At 42.2% G+C, this 21,893-nt stretch overlaps 2 protein-coding genes across 2 annotated transcripts; one reads left to right on the plus strand and one right to left on the minus strand.

Moving 5' to 3' along the window:
- Positions 1 to 4,535: 4,535 nt before the first annotated feature.
- Positions 4,536 to 11,289, plus strand: nfe2l2a (nfe2 like bZIP transcription factor 2a). Its single transcript, XM_053439140.1, has 5 exons — positions 4,536 to 4,737; positions 7,644 to 7,913; positions 8,123 to 8,215; positions 8,303 to 8,500; positions 9,642 to 11,289. The coding sequence occupies exons 1-5, from the start codon at positions 4,699 to 4,701 to the stop codon at positions 10,905 to 10,907; spliced, it is 1,866 nt and encodes a 621-aa protein (XP_053295115.1). The 5' UTR covers positions 4,536 to 4,698; the 3' UTR covers positions 10,908 to 11,289.
- A 2,811-nt stretch (positions 11,290 to 14,100) lies between these two features.
- Positions 14,101 to 17,922, minus strand: hnrnpa3 (heterogeneous nuclear ribonucleoprotein A3). Its single transcript, XM_053439141.1, has 11 exons — positions 17,766 to 17,922; positions 16,895 to 17,017; positions 16,656 to 16,802; positions 16,369 to 16,579; positions 16,188 to 16,277; positions 16,010 to 16,087; positions 15,511 to 15,558; positions 15,230 to 15,367; positions 15,003 to 15,119; positions 14,849 to 14,922; positions 14,101 to 14,747 (listed from the first exon to the last, which is right to left on the minus strand). Exons 1-10 carry the CDS (start codon positions 17,769 to 17,771, stop codon positions 14,864 to 14,866), a joined length of 1,017 nt encoding a protein of 338 aa, XP_053295116.1. The 5' UTR covers positions 17,772 to 17,922; the 3' UTR covers positions 14,101 to 14,747; positions 14,849 to 14,863.
- Positions 17,923 to 21,893: the final 3,971 nt, after the last annotated feature.

Here is a 21,893-nt window from a genome sequence, read left to right on the forward strand (position 1 = left end):
AGGGCCCGTCGGAAATAACAGCTTCAAATGACCACAGCTGTGTCTATAGACCTCTAAACTGGATTGTTTCTCCTTTGCCAACTCTGGATTTTACATATACATTATAATACAACATATTATTAATTCAAACATGGAGTTATTTTATTGTGATCTTAACCTTGTTTGGATTATTTCTAATCCTGTTTCTTATTGTTTATACATCTTTTCCTGTCTTAATATGCTCTTTGCACTTTATAGCTGCATTTTATACAATGAAAAGTTCCATACAAAGTCTTCAGCTGTAACCATATCTGTTGCCTTATAAAAATAATAATTACACATATGTTCAAAGGCTGTTATGCATTAGATTAGATTTGAAATTGGGGACTGATTAAATTATTGGTTAATTAATCCAGTAGACGATAACTATTAAATAAAAAGTCAACTCATTCGAAAAACCCACAATGAATAATGGCAAAACCTACCTTTCCTGGTTTTAGTTTTTTCAACTTGTATAAGGACAAATATATTATTGTTGTTGTTTATTTTCATATGTATATAACAACATATTTTTCACATCTCTCAATGTTAAATATTCTCATGCATTATCTTCGTTTCATTCTAAAAAGAGCTTTAAAAATAAGACAACAACTGCCAGAAGAAAAACCGAGCAGCTCCTGAATGCACCAGTTTACCTGTTTCCCAGGATGCTTTGCGGCGTGCGGCTGGGTCACAGACGTTATAAAAAGGGCTGGTTGCATATTTTTCATTGAGGAAGGAATTTAAAGCCAGTTTGTAGAGTTGTAAAGTGTAGAAAGCAGAAATTCAACTCTTTTAGTGTTAACACTTAAAGCTGCCCTACAGGAAAGTAGGTCCAGTGCAGAAAATAGATTTAAACAGGTAAAAAGTACATTATTAATTTAATCAGTTATCCATTTGTTCAAAGTGTTCACCCTGTTTATTGTATATTTAAGTATTATATTGTATATTTAGGTTAACATGAACTAAAGCTGAGGTAATAACAGATCTATTGTTTAAGACTAATCCCCCTTTTGTCTGCCACATATTTAAGCCATAATTGGTCTGACTCATTTAAAAGCAAAATCATTAAAGTGTCAAAAATCATCACGTGTTTGTTTTTTATTTATGCGTAAATTCATAAAGACAATCAAGAGTAGACTGATTCAATGGGAGTTCACTGTTTACCTTTCTGCCTCACCTCCAGGGAGTCACCTGACACGCATGTCTACTTCTTCCATATGGCACACAGCAATGCTCTTAAAGTGACATTTCCCTCAGAGTCACAGTTCACAAATGATGAGAAACAGTGCCGCTAAACTGTAGAATACAAATGATGTGTGGTTGGATTATCAAAAAAAGACAGAGACTGTGATAAAATGCTTAAAAACAGGGAGGAAACTTTATTTGAAAATAAAAAAATGTCATTTACAAACAAAATTCATCAACAATCATGCTGTAAATTGAAATGTCCAGATGTTTGACGGATCTTATTTCCCAGTGGTTCAAAGCCTTAACTCCCAAAACAAAGTTCTGTAATGCACTGACTGCAGGCAGCTAGAGTCTGAGTGTATCACAGAACTTTATTTGGAAAGCCACAGTGCCACCTCATAGGTTTGTCCTTGTGTCGAGCCACTTATCCTCCTCATGACCGGGTGCTCCTTTAACCTGCAGTAAGCAAGGGGAAACAGGACAACCATTTTGGATTATCTTCTTTCTTTACTTGACTTTAACACAAAATGTACCGCACAATTGTGCAAGAAGACATTCCCCCTATAGAATGAGACCGGTTAGAGCAGAGTGCTAAATGTAGCCGAGACTTGAATGCTTGGCTTGTGAGTGGGCCTACAGGGAGGCTCGCTGCAGAGCAGGTAAAGCCGACCATATGGAGACTTTTTACACATGTGTCAACTCACTACAGCAATTATCCAACGGCTTGATAGCATTTGTGATTGTTTAATAATAAATCCTGCAGTGGAAAAACATCCTAAAATATATCCACTTACCTCAATAAGCACGACCATCTGGATGGTTGCAAAGTTAACTTATTAACCAATCTCTACTCGAGCTGACATGAGTGAAATGTCCAGTTTGGAGGATCCTCCTTTAAAGGGGGTTTTATTTCACTCTTCTACCAGCGTGTCATCCATTCTACCTGTTGCGCTTAGTCAACTTTGTGAATTGAACAGGCCCTGCATGGAGGGTGAGTGAGCTCAGCACGAAACAATGCAGATGGATATGATCGCAATGTGGAAGAGTGCTGAGGGCCAGATGAGCTCCTCACTTCTGTCACCTTTGGAAGGCAGCTGCTCTTCAACAGCAGTCAACTTTGCGAGTGCAGCACAAGGGAATAAAATGACACCCCATTACGAGCAGGAGGGTCACAGTGGTCGTGCAGCAGAGGTGATATGAAGCAGGAAAAGAAAGTTGTGCAAGTCATACTGTACCTGGTGGAGGTATGGAGGCGTACGGGGGAGCAGCTGCAAGCCAACACGAGGGGGGCAAACAGTCTGGATGATTTAAGGGGGGAAAAATGCAAAAAAGCTGAGGAGCTTGATCTGCTGCTGATCCACCGTGGCTGGGTTCATGGTGCAATCCGCCCGGATCGTGTCGGTGGTGCGGGACTTGCAGCGCTGCCCTGGTCGGTGAGGTGATTCACTGCTGCCGCTGCCGCCGCCGCCGCTTCCACCTTTTTCTTCTTCTTCTCCCCCCCCTCGGTCCTGTGCAGTTCACTATATGCAGCTGGAAGAATGTCGACGTGGAGCTGCCAAACGTGAACGCGTGATCGTGAGCGCGCACGGGGGGAGGGAGGGAGGGAGCGAGGAAGGGAGGAATGGGGGGAGGTAGAGTCGAGGCTTTTTTGGTGTAATTTCACGCAGTGGCACAGTCGAGCTGCACTTCAGTGTGAGCCTCTCCACACATACGTGTTATGACAGACCCAGCCTCTCCGAACACACTTTAAACTGCAGCTTGATCTGACGCACGAGGTGTCACAGTGGACCAGGTTTGATCAACTTCCCAAAGATTCTCTTAAATAACTGCAGCCTGATCTGTGAATGACTGAAAGCGAGGCCATTTAAAGTGTACAACTGGCCTGTCTACCAGTGTTCAACGTATTCGGATCCTTCCCTCCAGCTAAATCAACAGTACCACAATAGAGATGTTGCAAGTAAAGGGCCCCCAGCATTCAAAGAAGTGAAGTGTAATGAACAAAATGTCCTGAAAGTACCAACATTAGAAATATTCATCAAGTGTTAGTGAGACGTAAAGGCCCACTATAGCACTAAGTAACACTGTTAAGAAAAGTGTTGAATAAATAAAGTTATTATCACTTTAAATGATATAACTAAATTGTTGTTTCCTGATACATCCGTGTTTGTATAGCTTCAATGTAGTAGTATTCTTACTACTAACCATTTTATTGTCATATATAGTTTGTCAGTTTGGATCATTTGATAAACCTATCATGTGTTTTGTTTCTAAAATCTTAAAATCACCTGCAGTACCTTAACGGTATGCCGTCAAATAAATGTCGATTGTTAAGCAAAATGTCAAACATCTCCTTTCTAAATGTAAAGGAAAGTACCTCAATCAAATGAAATATTAAAATATACAGCTATCAAAGACGCTGCTTGATGGAAATTACATATCTTATTCTTAAGCGTAGTTTCAAGGTACTTTAAATACTGTCACTACTTTCTGGGAAAACTGTACTTTTTACTTTTCTACTTTTATTTCACAGCCACACTCTTATTTGTTATTGCCCATGTTAAGATTGTATATATATAAAACAATATACATATGATCAATAACTGAAAATAACATGCTGCAAATGTATACAATAAACTAAAGAGCAGTTAAAATGAGCTCCATTAACTACCACATTTAAGTGCTCTTACAAGTAAATGAATCAATAATGATTATCCTAAATATGATGCAAAAAAGTACTACTGAATTAGTATTGAGTATCTCTACACTGCTGTACTTGTACTTGTCATACTTCTTCCTCCCCTGAGTGACTTTTGACTTTTCACGGGGCATTAGGGCCCCAGGGGCCTCCAGCTCCACACTGGTCTTGGTCACCAGCAGGGGGCGCTATGCACCAAACCAAACCCTAAAGATGACAGAGTTGAAATTTAAATGGAAACGTAGTTTTTAGATTTATTACGATTCATGAGCTAGTTTATTTGCAGATAGAGAATTAAAACTGCTTCTCATATAAAATGCAGGACAACAATGGTTTTCACTTAGAGTAACAAACTACTTTGTTTAATCATTTCACTTTATTTATAATCACATGGGCGCTCACGTTTAAGGGTCGTTATATAAACATGTATATAAACATATAAAAAATATATATATATGTTGTGTAGTGTTTTTATTTGTAAGACGTCTGCTTCCTGGCTGCCGTGTGCGCTCTGCCCAGCGGGCTCGACAACGCATGCACACCCCGAGCCTCATCTCCAGCCTCATAGGCCGGAGAGAGGGGGACGATCCCGGCTGCGCAGCTCGGTGGGCAGGGCCTCGGCTGCCGTGATGTTCATTAGATTAAGAGGAAGCAATATTTCCCTCAGCTCAGCTGCTGCGACGGACTCTGTAGACAGACCCGGGACCGCTCGCCATTTTTAATCCAGCGTTTGGGGAATAATACGCACACGTTTACCGGCCAGAAGGCGTCTCTTCACGGCGGGACATATCTCCATGATGCTGGAAATGGAAGTGATGCATCCCAGCCAACAGGTAAAGGCGCAGTTTGTCATAAGGGGTCATGGGAGGCGGTGAGGGGGCTGACACGGACCTGCTGACTGTCTTATAATGTGATCTGATAGGGAGACAGCTCAGGTAAATATCTCTCACCAGTATAAAGTGACAGCCTGGTTATAGCCAAGATCAGACATTATTATATAAGAGTAACAGCTCTGATATGGACAACACCATAACAACCCCTTGTGTTACAGGGTTAAATGAAGATATGTTGAGTTTGTGCCACTTTCGGTTCTACTTGTCATCAACTTGTGACGTTTTCCTTCAGTAACTAAAAGACCTGCTAGAATTAAAAAAATACAAATATGACTGATTATTTCCTTTCATCCTGACAAGTTTGGTAAGTCAGGAAAAACCTCTCTGGGATTTCTCGTAAATGCCCCCCCCCCCCCCCCCTTCTTTCCCCTCCTGCCTCCTCCCAGCATGTGACCCCATGTCTAATACACACAAGCCATTGCATTGTGAATGATTTCTTGTAAAGGCCGCACTGTTTCCTCTGTCCTCGCTGTTTGTTTTGAAGTTATGTATTTTATCACATGTCCCGTCGAAGAACCTTGTCACCGCAGTGTAGACTCGTGTTCGTACAAACCGAATGAGGTGTAGATGATCCTTCCTTTCGGTGGAATCTGATCTAAGAAAATGGACGTGCCTAGTGGACTGAGGAGACCCTGAGGGGGTTGTTTTGGAACATGTGTTTCATCACCTGTGGTCATGGCTGGGTGAAGGTGTAATCAACTCAAGCCCCACTTGAGGCCCTCTCTTCATTTTAGCTGAAGGAGAGGTAAATGAACAACCCACACTTGAAAGCAAACACACTTTTGGATCACTCCTCTATCACAGCAGGAGGTTGGCTTGTTTTCAACATGTTTTGTGTCTCTGTGTTTCTTCCTTCTACATATATGGCTGTTGTTTGTTGCTTTTTACTGAGGTCACGGAATTCCACGTGATATTCTGAGCTAGTTTCCTTATTTGGGTGCCAGTGCACAGGTCTTGTGACATCCGCATCACAGATACCATACTGATAACCTGATCTCATAAACACTCCCACATTTACACAACCTGTGTGCCGTTGATACTGAACATCAGCAAAGTATAATTTTGGTTACATGACATCGTTGTGTAGCGGCTCGATCAAGGCCAAGTGAAAGGGTGTGATTGAACTTTCCCTCGGCAGGTGAAGGACCATTTTTAGATTGTGGACTCGTGTGACTCGTCTGACGAGCTTATGAGGCGTGACCGAACCAAACAGACAATACGAGCGGTTTCTCACACGTGAAAACACAGGTGACATCAAGAAGTGTGTGGTGCTCAGGTATCCCGCACGGACATTTCAGGGCACTTCCTCATTCCGGCAGCAGCCACAGTGTCTGGCTTTGTCCTCACCTCTGTCCGTGGGTGTGATTTACTGCAAGCGGCCTTAGTAACGTGTAATCCCTCAGCGGTCAGGCCTCTGATGCAACACAGAGGCAAAGAGGGTTAGTGGGTTCTTATTTACCCGTGACACAGTTGAAGTCACAAAACGGTCAACAGAGTCTTAAAATATATATTGTTGGCTCTTATCATTATTACTATTATTACAGGTCGTTAGGGTTTAACACACACACTGTTTTTCTGGGGTAAAAACTTCCCCTGGGTTTCACATCCTTTTTTATTGTGTCTTGCTTCCCACAGGCCGCGTCTGTTACTAGCCATATGACTGCTTAAGGCATGATGAAGTTGAGGCCATTTACCAAAAAACTTGAGGAACAAACAAGTCACATGCTCAGACATATTCTGATGAACCAGGGTCTGGGGCTTATGCAACATCCCGGGGCCTTGTGAAATGGTTTCCTTCTGTAAATAAGTAAAAGAGCAGAGGAAGAGGCCGACACAGTTTGTCTTAGACATTCTTGGTTTAAAGACAAAAATAACATGACAATAACATTCGGCCCGGGAGGTAAAATAAACAGGACATGTTATTAGAATATCGTCAGAGTTGATAACTTTGCCGTGTATTAACATTCTGTTATGTATATGTGTAAACACTAAATGTGACTTATTTACTTTGAGGACAGAACCAGGAATACACTAACAATACAGACACATGTAAGGAAACAAGGTTTGTAATTCCACCCAGCAACAGATATGAATTTGTTTGGCTACATTAAAGAAAATTAAATAATAAAGCGTCGAAGCTTCGCAGAATAAAGAAAAACCAAACTGTCTCAAAATATAACGCCTCTGCCCTGGCCAAACAGTCCCCTAATTGAAGCACAGTTAAATTCACTAGATCTGGATTTCTATTTGGAAATCGCACACTAAATATCAGTCCCCTAAACATGGCTGATTTTTCCCTTCATCAAATATTCTCCGATAAACCAACAAAGTGCGTAATCCTGCTAACTAACAAACAAACTCAGATGAAAACAACACCTCCATTTCGAAGCTAATAAACCTATAACTTCCTGGTTTTATAAAAGTCTTATAATATGAGATGAGTGTTTGCGGGTTAACTTTTCTTCCTTAAGACAACTTAACTGTAACACCAAGGCACTTGGGTAAATTAGTTGGATTGTGATAAACAACCTCACACCTCGGGGTAATCAGATGGGCAATGATCTCTTTGGTAAAGGGTATCAAGTGAGGCTACTTGCTGGTGTGAGGTGGCAACAGAGGAAACAGAGCTGTTGATCTATTATTCATGCAGCTTCTCCCTGTTGACATTAGTGCTAGTGCTGTTGTCAGTTAACAGACACTGAGGGACAGGGTGTGGCAGGTGCAGCAGCCACGCTTCACAGCAGGGTCGCCCTCCCTCGCTCCAGTGCCGCTCGCACTCTCGCTGCAGGGCAGCATGGCTGCAGCTCTGAACTCCCCTCAACTGATCCGAGGTTCTCTCTCCCCAGGACATGGACCTGATCGACATACTGTGGGAGCAGGACATTGATCTCGGAGCCAGACGAGAGGTGTTCGACTACAACCATCGGCAGAAAGAGCATGAGCTGCAGAGGCAGCGGGAGCTCGAGGAAGAGAAGAGGCTGCATCTGCTCCGGGAGCAGGAGAAGGCCCTGCTCGCTCAGCTACAGCTCGATGAGGAGACGGGAGAGTACATACCCCGCCCGCTGCCTCCCGGCACCCCGCTGCAGTCCACTGTCCCACCTTTAGAGGTTACACAGGTACGCACATTCATTGCTTCATTACTCAGAGGTGGTCCGCTCCCACCACATGTGATGTGTTGTAGCTAGGTTACCACAATATCCTGTGAAGGAACACAGGTGAGTCTGTATTTGCATCTGTGTATTCTGCAGCAGAAGAGACCTGAGCTCTATAAATAACAAATCAATCTGTGGTATACTAAAATGATATGCCTTGACCTGTTGTGCAGAATGTCAGCTATACAGAGGAGAATGGTGATGCCATGTCGTTTGATGAATGTTTAGAGCTACTGGCAGAGACGTTTCCTGTAGAGGAAACTGAGGTAAGAATATTGACCAAGTCATTTCCACACATTTCTAGCTGTTAACGCACTTTCGAGTTGGAACTGAACACTCTCACATTCTCGCAGGACACTTCAGTTTGCCTGGACACAGCAGCTGTGTCAGTGCCCAGCAGCAGGAGCAGCTCGATGATGTCCCCGGAGCAGCCTCCTCTGCCACCAGCCACCCTCTCCCCGGGTCTGATAGCGCCGCCGCCACCACCACAGAGGATGTCCCTGGATTTGGAGCAGGCCTGGATGGAGCTTTTGTCCCTCCCTGAGCTGCAGGTATAATACATGGATTCTATTGCCTCAATGGCACAGTGGTTTGTGTTGTCGGACAAATACCCAAAGAATGCATCAATGGCAGGAGCCCTGCAGCAGGGGACAAACATGTTTTTGTGTGACCTATGAGAACGAGTCCTCACATGTGTGGGGCTCATTCCACTGTGATTATATTTCATTGTTGAGACCTTATAGAGCATTGCTCAAGGTATGATCCAGTGTTTATGGTTCGTAGCCTTTAGCTTCATTTAGCAGAGCTAGGAGACATGTCCCACAGGCAGAGAGGTGGAGGTTTGTTTGTGGTGGTTATTCCTTTGCTGCCTTATCAGTTTCGTTTCAAGGTAGCTCATATTTGCATTAGCCGGTGGGTGGAGTGTTTATGCCATTTGTAGCCTTGACCTCTCACTGCGTTAGGGAGAATAAAACTCAAATATGGCCATCAAGCGGCCCTGCATTAGTTCTTCTGACAGGCTGCTGATAAGACACATGTAATACAAACAAGGTTCAGTTTAGAAGCTGCTCTGTGCAGATAAGGTGGTCGGTTAACTTCACAGCAACAATAAGCTAGGAGACTGGTATAAGTGATTACTGAGCTATTTCATCCAATGGATATTTTATTTAATTGTGGAAATCACACCATAAACCAGAGGTTCTCAATTTTTTTACACTTAGTTATGTGAAATAACAACAAGACAATGTCTTAGAAAGACAATATACATGTTTCCAAACTATATTTTTACCATGTCAACCCAGACTACCATGTGTATCCTGACAATTGGACTGATCTGTCAGCTGGAAAAAGTGCACGGCTAAAAATACCTTTTTAAGCTTGCTTGAAATGGAATAAGGCAATTTCAACACAAACAGTAAATCCCAGATTATAATATTTGGTTCTGAATGAGATTAATGGCACTTCTTAAGTTTGGCATGTGGATAATTGGGCCGGTCTGAAAGCCTGTTGCACAAGAAGATAAGTTTTTGTGTCAGATTATGAAAAGCAAAAAGAGCATTGAACATACAACCACAACACATGTACCATACACACAGCTTCAGGTTAAAGTCCTTGTATCCCACACTAAACACAGCCAACGTGTACTGTCCTATGTTGATTGTATTCAAAAGATTCTTCCTCTCTTTCTTCTAGCAATGCCTGAACATGCAAATGGAGGACACACTGGAGACGACCAGTTATACTCTTCCAAACAGCCCTGAAGTACCGAATCCAAACTTCACTTTTTACCCCATGACCAATCTCACAGACGGGGAAACAAACAGTTCAAATGCTTGTTCTGCAGAGTTCATCAATACATTCGATGGACCTGTTCCCACTGTGGCTCCACCGGACAGTCTTAGCCAAATGGAGGTAAAGGCTCCTGAGTTAAATACTAACTTTGGCGCAGAAAGTTTCAGTGACATATTTTACCCCAACCCCATCCTGGAAGAGAGCAGCAGTCAGCTAGGCCTAGAAGGAAACAAAAGTTCAACCATGTCTGATATTCCAAACAAGCCTTCCTTCACACCCATGGACCTTTACCGCCACTCGCCCGCAGATGCATTTGACAGAGGCAAACAAAATCTATTGGCTGAAATGCCAGACTCGGATTCAGGCATCTCCTCAAACACCAGTCCAAATGCTAGTTCACCGGCAAAATCTGCATTTGGAGATGGGTCCTATGATTACAGTGATTCCGACATGGAAGAGATGGACCACAACCCTGGAAGCGTAGAGTCCGACTACTCAGAGATGCTCTCGCTAAATTTCCAACCAGATGATCTTCAGACAGTAGTTTCTGTATCCGCACAGATAGGGCAGCCACACCTGCGTCATGAGAAGAAACCTAAACTATACAAGACAAACCTGGCGGAGGAGAGTGTCCACAACAACATGCCTTTCACCAAAGACAAGCAGAGGATGCACTCGGAGGTGCGTCTCCCCAGAGACGAGCAGAGGGCCAAGGCCCTCAAAATCCCCATGACCGTGAGCATGATTATCAACATGCCTGTTGACGACTTCAACGAGATGATGTCAAAGCACCCAATGAACGAGGCCCAGCTGGCCCTGGTCCGAGACATACGCCGCCGCGGCAAGAACAAAGTGGCAGCCCAGAACTGCCGCAAACGCAAGATGGATAACATAGTGGGCCTGGAGGGCGAGCTAGACTCACTGAAGGATGAGAAGGAGCGTCTGCTGAGCGAAAAGAGCCAGAACATCACAGACCTGAAGGAGATGAAGCAGCAAGTCAACAGCTTGTACCGGGAGGTCTTCAGCATGCTGCGGGACGAGAAGGGGAATCCCTACTCGCCGTCCGAATACTCCCTCCAACAGTCCACCGACGGCAACGTCTTCCTCGTCCCTCGCGTTAAAAAGACTTTCATCAAGGCCGAGGACAACTACATGTCTCCCATGTAATATGGTACTGCGTTAACATAGTAATACTATGCAATAACCTTGTAGTCGCTCAGCTTTAAAGTATCAGTAGCTCAGAACTATTGTATAGTTTTCGTTTACTCCTCTTGAATGTGTAATATTTTTGATATTTTACTTTTGTACTCTGATACGCTCACAGATCCAATATTGTATGTAAATATACATTTACTCGCATTTGAGATTAATTGTTACGTGGTATTTGTGTGTATATATAGTGTATATATATATATATTATATTCCTGTATGCTAATGATTGTTTCAATCATTGCTACCTATATTTTATAACTTTCCTCTTCATGATTTGCTGCCCAGATTCTATCTTTTTTTTTATTTCTGTGCTTTTCAATAAACTATTCCATCGCTATATGGTCTCCAGTTTCCTGAGAAGAGAACATTGTGTTTTGAACTGCAACCACAGCCTGTAACAGATTGATGCCAGATGGACGTATAGCACAAGAAATGATTACATAACTTACCACATGTCTAAGTGAGGTTTCCACTCGAAGGCTTTACCCTATAGGACCATTGGAGGCAGAACAAAATGAAACACGTCACAGGTTCAATCCACTTTTCCCAATCTGCTTTCTTTTTATTGGAGCAAAGCTTGTTTGTACAGTAAACCAAATCTTTTAATGCTGTAAAAGTCCCTTCGTAAAAAGAAAAGAAAAAAAGAGATCACACCCACTGCAGTCATTGTGCTACACAACAAAGAGCATGATTGTTGAGCAACGGTGGAGCATGCTCAGTGTGTGAACCGTGCATGACAACTTCACAATGGCACACTGGCCAAGCGTAGTCAAAGGTAGAGCCTTTCGCAATCATCGCGTGCTATCTACGTGCACTTTCACATACAAACACCGCCCTTTCATCAACAGGCGTGTTCTGCACTTTAAACTTCAGTGTGTGTGTCGAACAGAAGTGGGACAAAGTCAGGTCGTCTGAATCAGGGAAATCTAACAAACTTTTGAGATTGATAACATACAAGTATCACACAAACATCGGGTCGCTTTTCAAGTGATTTTCCCAAAAATAAATACTCACATCAAGAAAAAAGTTTTTATTTAAGAACATAAAACACACAATACATTTCCATTCACATCATTTAAACCAACAGCTGTTCACTGACACTGGTGAGTTTTCTTCAAGCTCACGTTCATTACACTTTTATGTGTAATTAAGTCGTCATTCTACATTCCTCAGTAGAAACCTTATCCTGTAACTGGTTGCCAAACATGTCTTTATCTTTTCCCCTGTGAGACTAACGTGACCTGCCTCTGTGTAAATCCTTTCAAATACTAAATGCTAAAAAAAAAAGCAGCACATTTGTGGATTCTACTACTACAACAGAAACAAAACATATCTCACTCATTCTCGGTTTATTGAAGGTTGAAGTTGCTTTTTGAGGCGTATTCTTTTTAAAAAGGAAAAAATTATACAAAATCTAAATAACTTAGACATAAGAAATTATTGCTTTATCCTGAAATACCTCAGAAAAAGCTGATCAGTAGTTTGCATTTTTAAGAGTAAACTTCCCTTGAGATTTGAACTTATTTTGAATGATCAGATCAATCAAATGTGCCATAGTAAAGTTTATAGCTAACACTTCCGGTACAGAATGCTGATTACCTTATAACCAGTTATTATTCCCTGCCATGTTCCTGTTTTTTTACCAGCGATTGAACTTGTGATTTTAGTGGCTCTCAGTTCGTCTTCACACACACGACATGTTTTCGGTTCAGCTTTTCGGTGATCTGACTTCTCTTTCTGACTCTGTTGGGCTGTTGCCTTAACCACCAGCTCATTTAAGTGCTCCAACTCTTAAATGTTTGAAACACTAGTTTATTATACTGCTATGAGCAGTCTTATCATTGATCGAGCTGCTCTTTAGCAACATGTTTTTCTTTTTGCAACTCAGTGATCAGAGGCGATAACAAGGACCTTGTGTCTTATATGACTTGATTTATAAAGACAGTTTTATCACTTGACTGATAACTTGCTATTAGTCTAAATTAATAAATTAAGATGTTTGCTAGTTAAAATAAATTGTTTTGACAACCACTGATTTGGCTGACCCTTCACGTTTTTTCCAAGAATAAAAGCCATTTATTAGTTTCACATTGTCTAATATTAACATCTGATGCTTTTAAATAATATTTTCTTTTCTATAATAATACAAAGCTTTTCTTTCTTGGATTGTTTATTGGAGTGATTCATCACTATCAAATTGATCAGAATTGACTGAGAATAAAATGATAACACTACTACCGGTGAACCAAGCAGTATGGTCAAGGTCTCAGGCCGATTCTGGTTAGATGGAAGTATACTGGGCGTCATCCTGCTCAGTTTACCTTAGAAGGCCTAATAACATATGCACTGTTAATATAACAATATGAGCAGCCTTGGGATAATATTTTGAAAAAGTCTTACCCATCCAGAACCTTCCATGTTATCAGGTCTTTACAGATTTTCCGCAAGAAGAGACTCTTTCCAAATCTGTAAATCAAGCAAAGTGGTTACTCTTACCTGCTCCATCTTCTTCAAGTCAGCTTTTTGTGAAATATACTCACTCCCTTTCCTGGTTAATGTCTCAACTCTAGCATTGGCTGGCAAAACTGAAGTATCTCTGACTTAAAGAGTGGATCTCCAATGTGTCCGGGAACTAGTCTTTCTTCGCTAGCACCGGCTGCTGAAGGGTTTAGCTAGTCTCGAAAACAATGATGATTGATGCTCACTACCAGGCCCGACACTTCAAGCTTCCTCCATGGGCGTCGATGCTGCCTTCTCCTTTCTCTCTCAAACTGCTGACTGGTCCACTGTGCTGGGGGCTGAAGACGTCCTGTCTGACAGTCATCTGCAATCTTCCACACTAGCGATGCTGAGGGCCAGACTGCAGGTGCTTGTGGCTGTTAAACTCCTACTTGCTCAACACTGGCATATGTGGTGTGTGGGCCCTTGCACTAGGACTACCCAAGACTCCCTCATTGACCTTCATTCAAGTAAATACATTGAATATGAATACACACTGCATTCACCCACATTACGACTTAAATAAAACTCCCAGAAGGTGAAGAGAGTTCTGGACAGGCTGGTTTGCTAAACTTCACATTGATCAAAGAGAAGACAACAGATAACAACTCATTTCATCTTTTTTTCTGAACCAATGACGCACTGAACCTTGTGTTACTTTACTACACAGTTTTATTCACTCTTTTTCTACTAATCAAAATATTTGAACAAATCTAGAATTCGGTTTGCTAGGAACAAGAAGAGTGAGGGATTCCCTTGATTCTAATCCAGATTCCTCATGAGTTTGACATTGGTACTATGAACCATTTACATACTGTGCTTCACATTCAAAAAAAAAAAAAAAAAAATCAAAAATACACTTGACACTTGGAATTGAGCACTCATAATAATGTGAGAAAGCAAAGTGGTGTAATTCTAGCTCATCTGAGGGCCTGATGCAACTATGTTATTTGACAAAAAACAAATTAAAAGACAAAATTCATTGCCCAGCAGATGTTAAGATCGGACTTAATAAAAAAACAAAAACAACAATTTAAACTTCACTCCTGATACCATAGGCACAATATACACACACTTCAGCGCACAAAAGGAAAATGTCTTTGTCGGGGAACATCTATCACAAATAGGGAAGGGTATCATCTGCACTCATGTCTTGTGTATACAGTCCTTCTTGCTTCAGTAAAGTCTGACTTGTGTGTTCCTCTAATGCTTTCAGATGACTGCCTCAAAGTAACCTGCAGCTTTCCTGACCATTCCTTTGCTCACCTCCTCGCCTCTCCTGCTAAGAACTGAAGCCTGTTGAATGGATACAGGATAGAACAAATAGTTATTCTGCACTTTCATGAGCTCACTCTGTACTGTGCTAAGAGGGAGATGTGAAACTGAACGGTACTTACCGAAACATGAAATATTTAATAGCGCCGCGAGCCGTAGCCACCACCACCACTGCCGCCACCAGAGTTGTAGCCACCTGCGGGGAAGGATTTGATCACTGGATGTGTCATTTTGAGGTCCGTTTGTGACACGAACAGTTAGGAGGGTAAATCTCACCTCCATATGGTGCACCCGAGTTTCTGCCACCAAAGTTGTTTCCCTTCATGGGCCCATAGCTGGACTGCTGTCCACCATAATTTCCAAAATCGTTGTAATTTCCACCTCCTCCATAACCTGAAGATGCGAAATGTCAATATTATGGCCAGGCTTGATTCCAGATCTCTTGTGCTCGTGCATAGCACTAAATGTAACATGCAGAACTCTTGTTTCAATTCCATTTTTACCTCCACCATTGCCTCCATAGCCTCCATCGCCACCGCCACCATATCCTCCTCCATGGTTGCCGTACCCTGGGCCACCACCTCCGTAGCCCCCTCGGCCTCCTCCATAACCTTGACCTCCTCCATAATTTCCTCCTGAACCTAAAATAGTGAAAAACATGCAAACCTTATTTATTAACGTGACCCAATCAACTCATGTGTGGTATTTACATAACATAGTTGTAAAACACTTACTGAAGATATGTATTCATTATATATATCCTAAAGATTTAAAAACAACTCACCATTGTCATAATCATCACCGTAACCACCTCTGCTTCCCCCATAGCCACCTGAAAATGACGATGGGAACGTTCAGAGATTTCTTTGTTTATTCTTTAGGTCTAGTCACAGATGAGACCAGGTTAATATGATAAGGCCACTTTGTGTTGAGGTTCTGCGGGATAATAGTATTTTGAAAATGCTGACATATGTCTATCATCAACATTTCACAAATACGACCGAGACAAACGTCTATCGCCTGTGGCTCTGTTACCACTTGCATACACAAAGGGAGAGTTCACAGGCACAGCTGATGGAACAGATTAGAACTGTAGTCTGGTCAGGCCAAGTTGAGTAACTGGTTATGACCGTGCCCATTAATTTGTTTCCATTGGATCAAAAGAAGAGATAAATTCAATTGCAAAGGTGAAACTATGTTGTAAACTCCTTTCGTCAAGCGAACCTCACATACCTGCATTAGTGAGACCAGACACTTTCATCAGATAAGTGAATACGACTCACCTCTGCCACCACTGAAGTTGCCACCACCTCCAAAATTACTCCCTCTGCCCATGTAGTTTCCGGATCCTCCACTCCTGTCTGATATGAACAAGGTTGCCAATTTTTTAAACAGGATTAGACACTTCAAAATATATAGTAGTGTAAACCAAATTTTATGTTCTATGTGATGTGCACTTACCTCTGTCGTTGGACATGGCGCACATTTCCTGTTTTGACAGAGCTTTCCTGACCTCACAATTGTGGGAGTTGATTGAGTGGAACTTCTGAGCTGCAAGGACAAAGAAGAAAAATAATGTAGTTCTGCAGCATTACTTAACATTTCCTAACAGCCAAGATATGAAATCTTAACAACCACATACCAACTATTTTATCCACAGTGTCGTGGTCTTCAAAGGAGACGAAGCAGAACCCCCTCTTCTTCCCAGTGGAGCGTTCCTCCATGATGTCGATGCATTCGATCTTCCCGTATTTCTCAAAATGCTCCCGGATGTGGTACTCCTCGGTGTCCTCCTTGATTCCACCGACAAAGATCTTTTTCACCGTCATGTGGGCGCCGGGTTTGTTGGAGTCCTGAAACCAAGTGCATCGGTGAGCGCACATTAAATATTAACTTTGGAATCTGCCGTCCGGTCGGGGACTCGTTTACCTCTCTGGACACAGCCCTCTTGGGTTCAACGACGCGGCCGTCTACTTTGTGCGGCCTCGCTTTCATGGCCTCGTCCACTTCCACCGTGGAGGCATACGTTACAAAGCCGAACCCCCTCGACCGCTTGCTGCTGGGGTCCCTCATCACCTGGAAACGACACGGCTCATGTCAACAGCTGGAGGGGCGTGTGATCATGTTTTTAAATGTCTTGTGTATTCTCAGATGTTTCAGATACCTACCACACAGTCCGTGAGGCTTCCCCATTGCTCAAAATGGGTCCGTAAACTCTCCTCCGTGGTTTCGAAGCTCAGCCCTCCGATGAAGAGTTTCCTGAGCTGCTCGGGCTCCTTAGATTCACAGTCCTAAGGAAAAAGAAAAGAAGCAAAACCAGAGAGGAAATTAAGTTATGTCGTAAAAGCTGTTACAGAATATCACTATCATACGTCCTAACACTGGGTACACAACGTTACTTAGCTATCACAGTAGAAAATGTGTTTGTATCCGTCACTATATCCTTGACAGCCGATACGTTGAGGTGATTCCAGCGGTGGCACCAGGCCAAGCTAACTGCGCTTGTTTAAAAGGTAAACTTACATTTTATTTGAGGCAACAGACCGACATTTTATCTTCTTCATCAAATAAAACATTTGATATCGAAACAGAAAATCACCAGGGCGAAGCTAACGGTGCGTAAAACCGACTGAGGGGCCTAGTTAGCCTTAGCAACAAGCTAGCTTACTCCGAGATAGCCGCAGATCCACTACTGTGCTATTACATAATTAATATTATATATACTACAACAAGTAGCAGCATTAATACATTAAATGTGATAGGGGAGAATTGTGACAACTATCCAAAACCCAACGTAGAGCCGTCAAGTGCCAACACCGCCCAGTTAGCTTGTAGCATTTTTGACAGCCCTTAGCTTAGCTTAGCCGGGGCTGTAAGCTAGCTCTTGAGCTGCGTGCCAGCTGCAGAAAACCCGCACACGAAACCGCAACACCGCACAGCCCCGCACCAGTTTTGCACATGCTTCACAGTTTACCAACGCGTTTGCAGCATTCGTACAATGCACGTTGGTTTAATTTGCAACATTTGCGAGCAACTCACCTCCATTTCGCTGATGTACGTGGTTTCGCAGGCGCAGACGTCAGCGGGTCACGTGACGAGGGAAGCGGTGACGATGAGGATGCTGCTGCAGAACGTCTGCTCTGTCCACCCTGGACCTTTCAGTGCTAATACAGCGCACTGTCGCTTCTGTGGCGCACGTGTACGAACTCTAACGTCTTATTAGAGCCATATGATACATTGTGTTCTACGGTTCAATCGTATATAGCTAAGTTAGTACAAAAGCGAAACTTTGCGCCATCTACTGGTTAAAAGAAAAACAATGGCTCCTCATCAGACCCTGTCCTGTTGGGGCAGACCTCAGCCCTTCATGGCTGCAGCATTTCATTCAAAAGAATTCATGTTACGCTGCTTGTTTCCAAGAAGAAAATACACAAAGATGTTCAAAGAGTTTTAAATATTAGGCCCATGCAATAGGATCATCTGGTGTTTGTCTTATTGGTCTGGAGCTGCAGGACGACTTCAAGTCTGCAGCCACAGACACAAAGGCTCGTCTTCAAGGACAAGAAGAACAAGGAGTCCTGCAGCAGATGAATGAGCCCCACAAAGCCCTGGTCCCACAAGTCAGTCTGGGATCACACGAAAAGACACTGAGACACACAGAATAGTGTGAAAATACATGGAGCGACCTACATGAGAAGTATACCGTGAAAGAAAGGTGCACATGTGTCCCAAGGAAAGATTATACTGTTTCTTGGGCAAGACATTTTTTAATTTATTGAACACTGTATGAAGTTCAAGTATGAAATAGATGTTTGAAACCATCTTCACTTCGATGCATTTCTTCCCCCCATATGAGCCCAAAACTCGGGGACAGCTGGATTGAGATGATTTCGGATCTCAGTTGTTCAAATCATTTATTACTAGTTTTGCAGGAAGCAAATAATCCTGTCCAGTTTTGGTAGCTTAACCCCTTGGGCCTTAAGTAAACAGCAGAAGGATAAAGAAGCTGCTCTAATAATCTCACTTAAATTGAATGAATTTTATGTGGTTTATTGCCAAAGCCAAGAAATACTAAAAAAACAACCTGGCTGTAGAGAACAAATATCCTGTGACAGGTTCAGATATGAGCCGGATGAACATTGTGACAAAAAGTGACATATAAAATTACAAACAAATTAACACTCCCTCATAGTTCCCATTAAATTCAGTGGAAATGCTTCTCTCATGCTGAAATGATTCATAGCTTGTGGTCATTTGAATTTATTAGATTTAACAGGACATGTTTACAGAAATGTGCAACTTGAAAACATAGCTCAAACTAAAGTAATATATCTCCTTTAGTGAATTTCAACATAGGGCCCCTCTACAAGACAAGTCTAGCTGGCCTGCTATATGCATCAGTTACCGACACGGCAACACACTTGTCAAAAACACTTGACTAAAGAGATGCAACACAATTTTTTTGCAGTCTAACAACTATCAACAGAGAAGGGAATAAAGAACTCAATAAATCTGAGTGATGTCATGAAAGTGTGTTCTCACTGCAGACAGACGTGAATTGTTTGACTTATTGCTTTGTTCATCATCTTAAGTAGCCCCCACATTGTTAACTTTCCATCCTTGTATTGTAAACTGTTGTGCCGCTACAGATTTAGCCTCAGCCGTCAGCTGTAATTGTGGAAATGTGGCCCACATCTGCGTTTTCAGTCCGAGTCAGATCTTGCTGACAAGAATACTTCATCGGATGGAAGTATGATCTATGGCCCGTGCGCCTGAGCCTTGTTGAGGCTGACCAGCATCTCCAAATATATGACTGTTTTATAGGTTGAGACAATGTCTGTCATTAACTTTATTGTCGTGTGTGTGAGGGGAAATGCAGCCCCAATAAAAGGGTAATGCTTTTCTGACAATAATATTGATGAGTATTTATGATCGGACCATAGTTCACATTCAAGAGCCAATTTGTGTTTTGCACCTTTTTATTCCACCGCAGTAACTGTATTTGCTTGGAGATAATAGACATGTGATAGCTTTTACTGGGCAGTATTACCTCCCACTAAGTGTAATGGTAACATGGATTTCACCTCAGAGCATATACAGTAGGCCAGACTTGCTCAGTGGAGATTATTTAAAGCAGCATTATCACCACTGTGACTATTTTTATTGTTTTATTAATTTACATTCGCTGTCCCGCCATGTGTGATCATGAGAAAACCATCTTCCACTCCGAAAATTGGACCCCGTTGGACCGTTTGAGGACGCTGATGGTTCTGCTGACGATAAAAAGACGTATTTTATCTGTGCATTTGCAGTCGACACCTGTTCTGCAAGACCGTTGTCACACTTGGCACGTGGAGCCTGTGAGCGCCTCCGATGTTCAACTGGAGCAGATGGTGGAGAAGATGGTCCAAATGTCGGGATAGTTTTTTTTCCTTGTTTGTTTTGGAATAAACAGGAGTTACAATCCCAACAAGCCTTAGGAAACATTATATAACAGTTGTGCCGTAAAAAAAAAAAAGTCTTTACCTGTATGCTTCAGAAACTGAAGCTTTGTTACTGAGATAAATTTGATTTTAATGTTTATTATCAGTGCTTGGGCCCTAATAAAGAAAGTGAGACTGATACAGTACAATTAACAAAGAGACAACAGTATACAAATACACAAAAAGGACAGAACACATGACACTTAACCCCCATGTTTTTCATTCTTACATCCTAAACACACTGAGAGGCTGACGAAGACTCTCATGGTCGAAGATGGAGAAGCTGAGCTGAGAGTAAACGGTGCAGTATCGGCCTCTCGCAGGTGGAGTTTGACGGATGCTCTGTGTACACCCCCCACGCCCCAACCTCAGGACAACATGTTTGTTTGGTTGTTGATCACATCCCCTGGTCTTTGTACCAAACTGCCCCCTGACACAAAGATCTATCACAGGTCCCACACACCGCTACCTGCCAGGGACATTTCTATTCCGTACGCTTTTGGTGACTGCTCTGCCAAAAGGTTTTTTATTTCTAAGTCAGTATCAGCATCTGTTTTGTCATTGTATGTTGGAGGTATGTATCACAGCTGCATATGCTGGCAAGGCCTTCAACTGTGGGTCCGGTGCAAGAAGACGGAGATTTAAATGCAATTAGAACTTCATTTACATCAAATGGATTAAAAGATGAATTAAATTATTAGTTAATGACACTCGTAAAGACGTCTTGGTTTGCTGTGATTTACACAATCTCGGCCTTGATTGTAATTTTGTCCCGCGACAAGTGAGTGATATAACGACCCCCTGAAATAGAGGGGGATGTCGTTCCTGGTGTGGACTAAAAGGAAGCACTTAGAACCGTGATTAAATAATTAATACAGGTTTTATACCCATTTTACACTTCCAAATTATGGTTCGCCATATATCTGGGAAACAGCCACTGAGGAGAACCGTGTCAGCAAAAATGTAATGTACAGTAAATCTTTGCGAGGGAGGAGCCAGCGGCTGCAAATCATGGTCGCGAGGTGAGGGGTGACATGAATATAACCTCCCCCCCCACACGTTCTTATCAGGTGGCATGGATGAAAACACACAGTATGGAAGAAAACACTCACAAACACACATGCACATCTATACACACTAATTTAGATAAGTGTAAAGACTTTTGACCTTTGCATTACTTTAATTTGAGGATATTAATATGATTACTTCTCCTGTTTTTATTCTTCATCACTGAGGAAGTGATCCAACAGTAGGTGGCACCACATCACAATGCTCCACGTGTGCCAGAGTCAAGGATCAGACATAAGAACTGCTAATCGACCTTTTAATCCACTTTAACTAAAATAAAATAAAAACCTCTAGATAAATACCCCACACTTGCTTTGAAATAGTTTTTTAGCAATTTGCACAAAACAAATATCTGCATTAGGATTACTTACACAAAGAAGCTCTATTAATAAAGGCTTTTTTTGCTTTTGCCTCTTTGTCCTTTTGTTTCCAGTGTGTCCTCTAGATGGCACCATGGTCCACGAGAAGAAGAGCATTTTACTACCAAATTATCTCACCTTGTAAATGTCAAACAATATTCCCCAAAACTAAATTATTATTTTTCCCATGTGTCACATGTCTGCCTCCTTGATTATAAACAATCACCGAAAAGACCTAATTATATTTGTTTCTATTT

Source organism: Pleuronectes platessa, chromosome 14, assembly GCF_947347685.1.
Source record: "Pleuronectes platessa chromosome 14, fPlePla1.1, whole genome shotgun sequence".
Taxonomy (NCBI): domain Eukaryota; kingdom Metazoa; phylum Chordata; class Actinopteri; order Pleuronectiformes; family Pleuronectidae; genus Pleuronectes; species Pleuronectes platessa.